The sequence below is a fragment of the Carcharodon carcharias genome, chromosome 3 (assembly GCF_017639515.1).
Source record: "Carcharodon carcharias isolate sCarCar2 chromosome 3, sCarCar2.pri, whole genome shotgun sequence".
Lineage (NCBI taxonomy): Eukaryota > Metazoa > Chordata > Chondrichthyes > Lamniformes > Lamnidae > Carcharodon > Carcharodon carcharias.
The window spans coordinates 230231723-230244067 of NC_054469.1; the positions used below are offsets into that span (position 1 = coordinate 230231723).

The 12345-nt window shown below is 40.7% G+C and overlaps 1 protein-coding gene across 14 annotated transcripts in view; it reads right to left on the minus strand.

The window, feature by feature from the left end:
* fars2 (phenylalanyl-tRNA synthetase 2, mitochondrial) overlaps positions 1-12345 on the minus strand; it is a 509243-nt gene that overhangs the window by 321432 nt on the left and 175466 nt on the right. For 12 of the 14 annotated variants that reach the window (XM_041183492.1, XM_041183490.1, XM_041183493.1 and 9 more), the window contains one exon: positions 7792-7923. The exons of the other annotated variants lie outside the window; for them this stretch is intronic. In XM_041183492.1, coding sequence (XP_041039426.1) covers positions 7792-7923 — 132 coding nt within the window. The remainder of the gene's footprint in view (positions 1-7791; positions 7924-12345) is intronic. 14 annotated transcript variants of the gene reach the window in all.

Consider the following 12345-nt stretch of genomic DNA (forward strand, 5'->3'; position numbering starts at 1 on the left):
GACCTGTAAAACCAATAAATATTTTAACATGCTTCTGCTATGTAGGTTGTACATGATAAAAATTTCATTTTATAGTGGATAGTAGTCTACATGAACGCAACGTACAACATTTCTCTAACAAATTAATCTTCCTTCCCTGAACATGCCCCTGCTCCAATTTTAGTCTTACGACGCAGCTGCAATCCATTTCCAATCAGCAATGCCATTATTATCCACTGAACATGTGTAAAGTTGTGCTGCCAACTGTCCAGTCATATACAAATTTCAATTCAGTTTTAGCTTTCCATTTTATCCTCAACATTCTATTCCATTTAAGCCACACTTTGCTGAGAATGTAAAATAGTGCAACCCATGGAGGATGTCAATACCATCAACAGGATGATTTCTGCCAACCAATTTTCATTCCAGGCAATTTTGCTGAGACTGGCAGGTTTACCTTCCAGAGGAAGTCTATGGACAAATATTACCTTAGAGTTAAATGCTCAGATGTTGTAGAAGACACCAGCTTAATTACAGGTCAACTGCACAAGTAAACAAGTAAGGATGTACTATTTCTGATGTTGATAACTTCTGCATCAAATACTATTATGTAAACCTTGCAATGCAGTGTGCCAGCTGCCAATGTGCACAAATGTAATGAAGAGGGGTCAGAAGTTATTGAGACCTAGAGTACTGAGATTGCACACACTGGAGCTTTACAACTGTACTGTGTTGCTGAAGCTTGACTGAGTTTGTGTCCTTAGCAGCAGCACACACTTAGTAAAGATTCTACAATCTTATTGATGAAGGTGGGGTTTCCTACATGTCATTTCACATGTTTTGCTCCAAAACAGTTTTGCAATTCTTCTAACGTAGTAAACAGCTGGGATATTTTTAATTTAATTTTCTGGCCTCTGAGAGTGACTTTTAAAAAAAGTCTGTTGACTTATTTTGGGTGTGGCTAAGATTTTTTTGGGCTCTTTGGGTTGATTTGCTACATTATTTTGTTTTCACTTTTTCATTTGCATTTTTTTGATTTTTCTTTTTCCACTCTTACCATTGAAAGATGTGTAATGCTCTATTTAAGTATGTCCAGTAGACAGTATGGACATGGTATTTTGAGGATGAGAAGCAGTGGCAGAGGAATGAGCATAGATCACCTGGACTAAAGGCATACAGTTCCAGATTACCCATATTTTCAGAGCTATCGACCCTGCTAGAGATTCTTGAGATAAGGAGGAGGTGTGCCTTCACCTTCACTAATTTACCAGAGACCTTTCTCCCTGTTGGGATTGTGTTCTTGAACTATGGGCCATCACTGTTGTAGAAGCAGAAAAGTAGTCGAGTTTTTGGAAGTGAAAGCAGCGCATATGCAGTGACTGACGTGCTCAACATGGTGGCTAACTTTGTGTCAGTGATTAATGCAGTCAAGTTGTATTATAATGACTTGTTACGGTGTGTGCTCATCAAGGTTTTCAACTGTATGTTGCAACTTGAAGTTTTCCTGCTGTGTCATGTAATGCACAAGATGCAATGAAAAAGTTGAAAGGTACTATGGGGCTGGCATTTGTGAGCCATAAATGTGGAATATATTGACAGCCAATACTTGTGGCATATAATTTTGACTGCCTCACCAATACATGGTAAAGTCCGACAGTCTTAGGAAGAAGGAACGAACTAGGAGCAGGAGAAGGCCACTTGCCCCTTTGAGCCTGCTCTGCCATTCAATAAGATCATGGCTGATCTGACTATAACCTCTTGCCTACCCCTAGTAACCTTCCACCCCATTGTTTATCAAGAATCTGTCTATCTCTGCCTTAAAAACATCGAAAGACTCTGCTTCTCTTGCCTTTTGAGGAAAGGAGTCCTAAAGGCTCACTAATCTCTGAGAGAGAAAAAAATCCTTCTCATCTCTGTCTGAAATGGGCGACCCCTTATTTTTAAACAGTGACTCCTAGTTCCAGATTCTCTCATAAGAGGAAACATCCTCCCCACATCCACCATGTCAAGACCCCTCAGGATCTTACATGTTTCAATCAAATTGCTACTTGGTCTTTTAAATTCCAGCGGATATAAACCCAGCCTATCCAATCTTACCTCATTTAACAACCTGCACATTCCTGGTATTAATTTGGTAAACCTTTTCTGAACTGCTTCTAATGCATTTACATCCTTCCTTAAGTTAGGAGGCCAATACTGTACAGTATTCCAGATGTGGTCTCACTAGTGTCCTGTACAACTGAAGCATAACCTCCCTATTTTTATATTCAATTCCCCTCACAATAAACAATAACATTCTATTAGCTTTCATAATTACCTCCTGTACCAGCACACTAGCCTTTTGTGATTCATGCACTAGGACACCCAGGTCCCTCTGAATCTCAAAACTCTGCAATTTCTCACCATTTAGATAATATGCTTCTTTTTTATTCCTCTTGCCAAAATGGACAATTGCACATTTTCCTACCTTATACTCCATTTGCCAGATCTTAGCCCACTTCATTAGCCTATCTATTTTCCCCTTGTAATCTCCTCATGTCCTTCTCACAACTTACATTTCTACCTATCTTTGCATCATCAGCAAATTTAGCAACCATGCCTTCGATCTCTTCATCCAAGTCATTTATATAAATTGCAAAAAGTTGAGGGTCCAGCACTGATCCCTGTGGCACACCACTAGTTACATCCTGCCTGGAAAAAGATACATTTACGACTACCCTCTGTTTCCTATTAGCTAGCCAATCTTCTATCCATACCAATATGTTACCCCCTACACCATGAGCTTTTATTTTCTGTAATAACCTCTGATGTGGCACCTTATCAAGTGCCTTCTGGAAATCTAAGTACAGTACATACACCAGTTCCCCTTTATCCGCCGCACATGTGACTCATTCAAAGAACTCCAATAAATTAGTTAAATGTGATTTCCTTTTCACAAAACCCTGTTGACTCTGCCTGATTGCCTTGAATTTTTCTAAGTGCCCTGCCATAACATCTTTAATTATAGCTTCCAACATTTCCCCAATGACAGATGTTAAGCTAAATGGCTTGTAGCGCCCTGCTTTCTGTCTCCCTCCCTTTTTGAATAAAGGAGTTACAGTTGCTATTTTCCAATCCAATGGCACCTTCCCTGAATCCAGGGAATTTTGGAAAATTAAAACCAACACATCAACTATTTCACTAGCCACTTCTTTTAAGATCCTAGAATTAATTCTATCAGGACCCGGGAATTTGTCAGCCCGCAGCTCCAACAGTTTGCTAAGTACCACTTCCCTCGTGATTGTAATTTTCCTCAGTTCTTCTCTCCCTTCCAATTCCTGATTTACAGCTATTTCTGGAATGTTACTTCTAACCTCTATAGTGAAGACCGATGCAAAATATTTGCTCAATTCATCTGCCATCTCCTTATTTTCCATTGTTAATTCCCCAGGCTTACTTTCTATAGGACTAACGCTCACTTTGTTAACTCTTTTCTTATTTAGGTATCTATAGAAACTCTTACAGTCCGAATTTATATTTCTAGCTAGCTTTCTCTCGTAATCTAATTTTCCCTCTGTATTAATCTTTTTGTCATTCTTTGCTATTCTTTATATTCTGTCCAATATTCCTTAGTGCATTGATTATCTTCGGCAGGAAGTGTACACTGCGGTGAGCCTGCTAGGCATTGTACAATGCCATCCTCTTTGAAAGGGCTTGGAGCACCAAACAGAGCCATCTTTCTTGGACCCACCACTTCACTTTACCAACAACAGAACAGGGGAGCAGATGTGCATCACTGCATCACTTTCCAACAGATTCTGTTTTGTCATCAACATCAGGTCACTTTATTTTTCACTGCCACTTCCTTACCCTCTCTTTTTTCAGCTGAAACAAATACTCTTTGGTTTTTCCCCTTGTAAGGCCATTTGCCTTTAAATTTCAACTAATGTATGATTATGCATTTTTTTCAAAACTAACTCTTTGCACAAGTAGTTACGAATATTGATACTAAAGAATTGACCCTATTAAATTGTAGCTGGCAAACTAGTTCTGTACCAATATCTACACATTCAAGACTAAACATAGCTTGTAACGTAAATATGCTCTCTGCTGAAATTGGCTAATAGAATATTTAGACCCATCTTTAAAATGACTTTATAATGACTAATTGTTCAGAGTCAGATCTGTTTTCCTTTGTTACATTCTAAAGACAGAAAACAACTTACAAGCTACATACAAAGAAAAAAGCTGCCTTTTGATTATATGTTCTTATTATTCTATTGGATTTACGGCATATTTCCATTCCACCATTAGTTGAAGGAACAGCTTTAAGTTGTAAATTTATAGAAATTACAGCACGAAGGAAGCTATTAGGCCTATTGTGCCTGTGCTGAAGCACATTCTTTTAGAGGAGTTATCTACCCCAACCTTGTTTCACTTCCTTTTTCCATATTCGTCTTTTTCAAACATATATCCAATCCCCTTTTAAATGTGCTTATAGGTTCCATTGCAATGGCCACTTGCAGTAATGCATTCCATGTTCTGCTAACAGTATGGGCTAGATTTTAATGTAGACACTGCATTAACATATGACTTCTGGGTTACCTGGACAATTTGTGTGGAGTGATTTCAACTCCACTGTTTAAAGGGATACTCAAACATCTAAGTTGAAGTATTTGGATGTGGGAAAGCAAGACAAAGAAGCACTGCCATGGAAGGTAGAATGTTACAGGCTACAGCGATGCCTCCCTGAATATGTTGCTAGGGAACTGTGAGGACCTAAAGGGATATATAATTTCCAGCAAAAGGTTGAAGAAACTAACATGGGAAACCAAGAAGGGACGATTAGAAGTAGCACAAGAGGTCAGCAGCAGGTATGTGGTGCTACCCTCCTGGATCCAATGCAGGCAGTGTTTCAATGTCATAAACAGGACAAGGAAGTTGAGAGCAATGGCATTTTCACCTACATCCTGATGCATGTATCACCCCTAAACCCATCACTCTGTGTTTTCAAGCATACTGCAGCACAACACTCCTCAAACAAACATACCTTGCAGATACATCCATCCTTCTTGGTCTTGTACATCCCCATCTGTCCATCCAACACTTACACTCATTGTTATTGCTAATACAATATCATGCCTCTCCCCCATAGTCACCCTCAACAAATGCTCTCCATTCATCCATTCAACAGATGCCCTTACGCATAGGTCTCTTTTCTCTGTCCTTGAAGGAGAAGACAGCAGAGAACACATGCAAGAAATTTGTAAACCAACCACAGCTGCTATATGTATCTGGTGGCACATGTACCATGCAACCTCAGTGCTTGAGAGTCTCAGCCATGGCTCAGTTGGTAAGGTTCTGGCTTCAAGTCTCACTCCAGGATTTGAGCACAAAAATCAAGGCTGACACTCTAGTACAGTGCTGAGGGAGTGCTGCACTGTCAGATGCGCCATCTTTTGGATGAAGCATTAAACCGAGATTCCATCTGCTTGTTTGAGTGGATGACCTTATGGCACTATTCTGAAGAACGGCAGGGGAGCTATCCCTGGTGACCTGGCCAAACTTTATCCATCAATTAATATCACAAAAACAGGTTATCTCGTCGTCAGCACATTGCTGTTTATGGGAGTTTGCTGTGTGTGGTTGGCTGACACACTTCCTACCTTACAACAGTGACTACACTTCATAAGAACTTCACCAGCTGTAAAATGTTTTGAGATGTCCAGTGCTTGTGAAAGTTGTTACTAAAATGCAAGTCTTTCTTTCTTTTATTACAGAACACATTAATTCTAATATTTCATGCCGCCAGAGAGGTCATGGTCCAGTGGGAACAATTGCTGTCTTCTCTTCTACCTAAATATTTTATCTCACCTGTTACAGCTGTCCCAAATGTTGCCAATTCATATCCTTCAGATTATCTTTCACAATTTAGGGATTAAATGTTTAGCTCAATGTTGTGGAAAGGGAAATAACTAAAGTAAAGCTAAAGGACCTCCAACAGCTCATTGTTCAATTTACTGAATTGCTTGATTTAGCATTGAGCAGCTCAGGTACATACTGTATTCTGGTGAACAAGCAGGGTCTTAGAGTGTCTTGGAACCAAAAACATGAAATTTAAAGTCAACACACTGGTGGGGTCAGGAAACAAGTGAGGATAAGTGAGTATAAGGATAGGTGGGCAAGGCTTTATGTGAGATTGGATGCAAGTCGCTAAGTTCTGAGAGATGGTTTAAATTCAACTAAGATGAAAATCTGTACTCTCTATTGCCAATAAAGATACTAATTGAAATCAGATCAGGTTGCCTCAACCCAATTCCTCACAGGCATGGGTCCACACCTCAAAATTAACAGTTGAATTGGAAAAATTCACTTAGATGTTGTAAAGGGTGCTCTTGTGAAGGGAATTTAAGACAGATCTTTCTGGCAGAACAAACAGAACTCTACTCTGCACTTTGCCTATGCTGAAATTCAGTGGTTCTCAAACCTTTTCATCTGCGGACCTCTTAATCAGGGTAAAAGACCCCTCGACCTACCTGTCTGTCCTATACCTCCGCTTTCACTTGCCACTGCAAAAGAACTCATTGGAATTAATAGGAATAATGGCACTGCTTTTGATAAGGCACCAATGAGGTGATGCCTAGTTCCAATCTTCAGTCTCATGTTGGGTTCCATGCCAAGCTTTTTTGTTTTCAGACCCACAAGTATTGAAAATTCGATCTCGCAATGTGTGGTGTAACAGTAACATAAATCTTGCTTATAAAAATATATTGTTGTTGCTTGCGTTTGTGATGACTCGTGCCGTGCATGCGAGAGACGATCTGGTTGTGTGATGTCATGCGAGGAACGAGATGAGAATTCTGGTCTGTTTTCTTGTATGGCCTTGGTCGTGGCATTGTACATCAGTGACCTATATTTTGGACCAGCCCGCAGACCACCCAGAGGACCCTCACAGACCACCGGTGGGCCCTGGACCACAATGTGAGAACCATTGCTGTAAATGAATTGAGCTAAAGCTTGATGCCAAAAGTGGAAAAGCTCCTTTCCTAGCATTGACATCTCTCATCTTGAGGAGCAAAAAATTTAACTCCCGAGTAAATTCTTTGTCTTTAAAACAGTAAAGAAAATCCTTCACAGCAGTTGAATATTTCAAGACTTACATACATAATGTGTAACTGGTAACTGGTTCACACCTAATACATACAATTTGACTCATACTGTTTCAATGCCAACTGTTTTGGGGTATGGCCATATAATAAATATATTAAGGCTAGGAAAAGGCATGTTTTGTGCCCAACAGCAAAGGACGCAAAGCTTGAAAACACAGTAAGCTATGTTGCTGATGGAGGAAACAGAATTTATCTAAATGCCACACAATTATTTCTTTCAGTATTTGCACAATGTATATAACGTAACTACTTCTTCTTGAATTCTCTGCCTGAAGGCAGGCCATTGGCGATTATTTGCCGAACCACATAAAAATGCCATGATTTTTACTATGGATAGAGCAAGGAGAAAATCCCTGAAACTACCTCGGTAGGAATGGGGATCCAACACCATGCTGTTGGCATTAATCTGATCCACACACTAACCATCTAGCCAACCGAGCTAATCAGGCCACTAATGTAATTACAATGTCAGTTTTTATGTGAAGTACTGCTTTTATGTGCAATAATTCTTCAGAGTAAATTTGGCAGAAACTTTCAAACAATTTTAAAATGTCAAAAGAAAATCAGGGCAAAAATATATTTTTGAATAAAAGAGAGAATTAAATCAATAATCAAAGAAGACTTCAAAATCTCCAATGTCAATTGTTCTGCACTATTTAATTACCTGAGTTTACCAGTTGCTGCTCCATGATCCCACAGCCAAGGACCTCCATCCACTCTCCTTGGAACTTGATCTCCATTTCAAAGGAAGGGTGTGTAAATGGGAAATAGCAATCCACCCATCTAATTTCTAGTCCTATCACAAAGCAAATATAACAGCATTAGGGATTTCTGTAAAAATTTACCCTTCAGCTAATGACACCAATTACTGAATTCCAGGAAAATAAATAGCAAACAAACCTATTTACAGCAGTTTTGTGCACAGCAATAAATCTTTAAACAGAGAAAAAAAATGGCCATGTCTTTTCCAATATGAAAAGTGCTTTGTGTAGTTCAGGCACCCTCCAAAACTAAATCAATCACTTGTCAAGATCTCACAATCACCTGGCATATGAGGAAAATGAGTCAAGATCACTGGAAAGCAGGCAATCCTATTTAAAACCTTAACTGGCAGCGACTATTAACTGCTGAAAAATGATAAAGTAGGCTTAGCCTTTGTGGTGGACTTGAAAACTCTTCATTTCTAAAACAATCGCTGTTAATCATCACTACTTTTATGAGACTCTTATTTTAGAACAAGGAAATTAATATGTAGTTTCAGTTCAAAAATATTAATAAAACATGGAATTGTGTGTTGGACAGGCTTCTGTCTTGAATTATAGCTGCATTTCTTTAATCCTCTGGATTTATCATCACTTCATTGTTAAGGACTTCATAAAATGCTGCATCTTTAAGTTAGATTACTATTGAAGTACATTAAGATCCATGTGGTCTTATTTTGGCTTTTGATTAGTTGCTGTGCTGTAGCCAAAGTGGAGTCATAGAGATCTGCGCATTGTCCTACCTAAATACATTGGCTTGTTTGTTTGTACTTCAGCTAAAGTATGGCACATTCTTTTGTAAATTCTTAGCAAAAATCTTTGAGTTTTGTTTAATTGTTTCCCCCTAAAGCCTTTGAAGAATAAAACAAGAAAGATTTTTTTTAATATAAAGCAGTCCATGCCCAAATGCAGCAAGTCCTGATCAATATACAGGCCTGGGCTGACAAGTGGCAAGTAACATTTGCAGCACAGAAGTGCCAGGCAATGACCATCTCCAACAGGAGAGAATCTAACTATTATCCCTTGACATTCAATGGATTTGCCATCACTGAATGCCCCACTATCAAAATTCTGGGCGTTACCACTAACCATAAACTGAACTGGACTAGCCATATAAATACCGTGGATACAAGAGCAGGTCAGAGGGTGGGAATCCTGCAGTGAGTAATTCACCTCCCGACTCCCTAAAGCATGTCCATCATCTACAAAGCACAAGTCAGAAGAGTGATGGAATACTCTCCACTTGCCTGGATGAGTGTAGCTCCAAAAACACTCAAGAAACTGGACACCATCTGAGATAAAGCAGTCTGCTTGATTGGCACCCCATCCACCATCTTCAACATTCACTCCCTCAACCATTGACATACAGTGGTAGTAGTGTGTACCATCTACAAGGTGTACTGCGAGAACTCACCAAGGCTCCTTCGACAGTACCTTCCAAAGCCACAACCTATACCAGCTAGGACAAATGCAGCTGATGCATGGGAACACCACCAACTCACCACATCTTTCCCAAGGGCAATTAGGGATGGGCAATAAATTCTGGCCGAGCCAGCGATGCCCACATCCCATTAAAGTAATTTTATATTTAAAAAATGCAACATCAATGGCTCAAAAGCAACATGGCTGCTGTAAAAGGTTGGAGCAACATTTTTTGAGCAACTTGATTGTTTGGTTTTTAAGTATTGGCTGCTTTGTGACTACTGGCTTTGAAAAAAATCAGCAATTTGATTGCTTGGTTTTATAGTGATGGATAGTTTGTAGCTTTTCATGCCTGTTTGGTGAATGGAATGATTTTTGACAGGCTGATATTTCCAACTGAACGCACGAGAGCCAGCATAGTGAACTTATTGTGTAATGGTTACTTGCAGATGTAGACCAGACACATAACTTTTAATTATATAGATGAAAATCAATCACAGGTTTTTTCCTTTAACTGACCCTGATATGTTTATGGATTTATAAGCAAGGAGCATCTTAGTCAAACAGATCTGATTCACCTATTGTGAAACTCTTTGTAAAACTTAAGTGACTGGATTAAATTTCGTCTCTCACTTCATTTAACCCCTACAAAGGATCCAATAAATTTGCAGCCAAAGTCCACAGAGTCGAGGTCTACTTTTAGAATTTTATTATTTAAAATTCACCTATTGTTGGTGGCTGCAAAAAAATCCGAAGTGGGCCGACCAAATATATCATCCAATCATGAGAAACAAATTTCCCAGAAGGGTCCTTAAGTAGGTATTAGACCCTTTAGGGGAGATGGCAGCATAGTGGTAAAGTCACAGGGCTAGTAATTCAGAGGCCCAGGCTAATGCTTTGCGGACATGGGTTCAAATCATTATGGCAGCTGGTGGAATTACAATTCAATTAACAAAAACTGGACCAGAATTTTAAGCTTGCAGTGCAGGCTCGTGCTGCGGGCATGCAGGAGTCTCGATTGTTCATGAAATGGGCGTAATGATGTCAGGATGACATCCTGATGTCATCACACCACCTCGCGATATTTCAGTTGGGGGGGAGGGGACGCAAGTTGGAAGCATGCCTGCCGCCAGTTAAAGGGCTAATTAAGATGATTTAAATGGTAATTGACAGAAATTTTGAGTGGCCCACGCGCTTTTACCTTGGCGTATGGGCCACTTGGCCAGGCGACCTTCATGTTTTTAATGGATTCTACATCCAGGGTGGGATAAAAGGCCTACAGGCAGGTGCAAAGAAGTTAGGAGTTTAACTGTGAATGGTTTGGAGCTGGCTTATTGACAGTTTCTGTTTTTTTTGTTGTTCTAGAGAACTCTCTGCTTTATTAGCATTTGCAAAGGCCCTCAGCCAATATGTCCCTCCCGTGCAGAAACCTATGGAAACATCAGCACGGAAATGGGTATAGTGTACTCTGCTTGAGGAACCTTCTCAGAAGTGGAGGACTCAGTTGCCCGCAGGCAGCATCTCAGAGTGGGACCAGTGGATTGAGAGGCGCAGCCAAAATGGGTGCAAGGCCAGCAGGAAATGCAAGGCAGAAGGGACCAGAGAAGGTGCCAATATCCAGCAAGCAGAGTCTACAGGCAGTGCAACTGCTACCTGGGCATGTCTGCGGTTCAGTGCCAAAGAAGGCTCCACCTCTCCGGGGAAACTGTCAACTCCGTATGCCAGATGATTGGTCCAGAGATCACCTCAACTGTAGGTGGTCACCCTGTGTCAGTGGCACTTAAGGTGACAGTGACCTTGAGCTTTTACACCTCAGGTTCTTTCCAGGGGCCAGTGGGGGATCTACGTGGTGTCACCCAATCGGCTGCCCACAGCTGCATCAAGCTGGTCACTGATGTTCTGTTCCTAAGGGTCAGTACCTTCATTCACTTCCGGATCGATGAAGCCAGCCAGGCTGAGTGAGCCAGTGGCTTTGCTGCAATTGCATCCAGGAAACTGTTGACTGCATGCATGTGCCCATAAAGGTGCTAATAGAAAGGGCTTCCACTCCCTTATCTGCTGCCTGCACCCTTCCCGGCGCCCGCCCTCTTCCTGACCCCGCCAGCAGCACTGAACCTGTCTCAGTGTGTTTCGCGCTGATCAGCAGTTAACTGGCCAGCCAGCATGAAATTGCATCCGAAAGCCAATCACAGGCAACAGCAGATTCCACATCGATTTCTGGGCCATGCTAAAAATTCAAGCCCTGGAACTGAAACCTAATCTCAGTAATGCTGACCATGAAACTATCATCGATCTCCCTAAAGATCCATCTGGTTGGTTTAATGTCATTTAGGGAAGGACATCTGCCATCCTTACCTTGGTCTGGCCTACATACGGCCTCCAATTCCACAGCAATGTGGACTCTTAACTGCCCTCTGAAATGGCCTAGCAAGTTGATCAGTTCAAGGAAAATTAGGGATGGGCAAGAAATGTTGACACTGCCAGTGACACTCACATCCCATGAAAGGGTAAATAAAAACAATTAACATATGCAGTGCAAAGTCACTCATAAATTTGTCAGTGTTGTGCCCGACCTATACCCGAACAATGGATAAAATTGCGAACCAGTTTCCACGCCACAATATTTCAGACACAATATTACTATTGTAATAAGGGACAGAAAGTATTAGTTATACACAGCAGGACCTCTGAAATAAGAAAAGACAGATTTCCAATTCAGTTTTGGGCATTAACCACAATAAGGTTTAGACATTTTCCCAACTGCGGCGTACTACAGAACAATTCTGGTCTCTACATTAAAAAAAGTAGACACTGGAGCAAGTGCAAAAAAGATTCACAAGGATGATTCCAGAGTTGAGAAGATATACTTACCAGGATGGCTGAGTAGGCTGGGGCTCTTTGTCTAAAAAAGAGAAGGGTAGCGGGTGAGCTAATAGTGGTCTTCTTACTTAAGGAGGGATATATTTGCATTGGAGGCAGTCGAGCGAGGGTTCGTTAGGTGATTCCTGGGATGAAGGGGTTGTCTTATGAGGAAA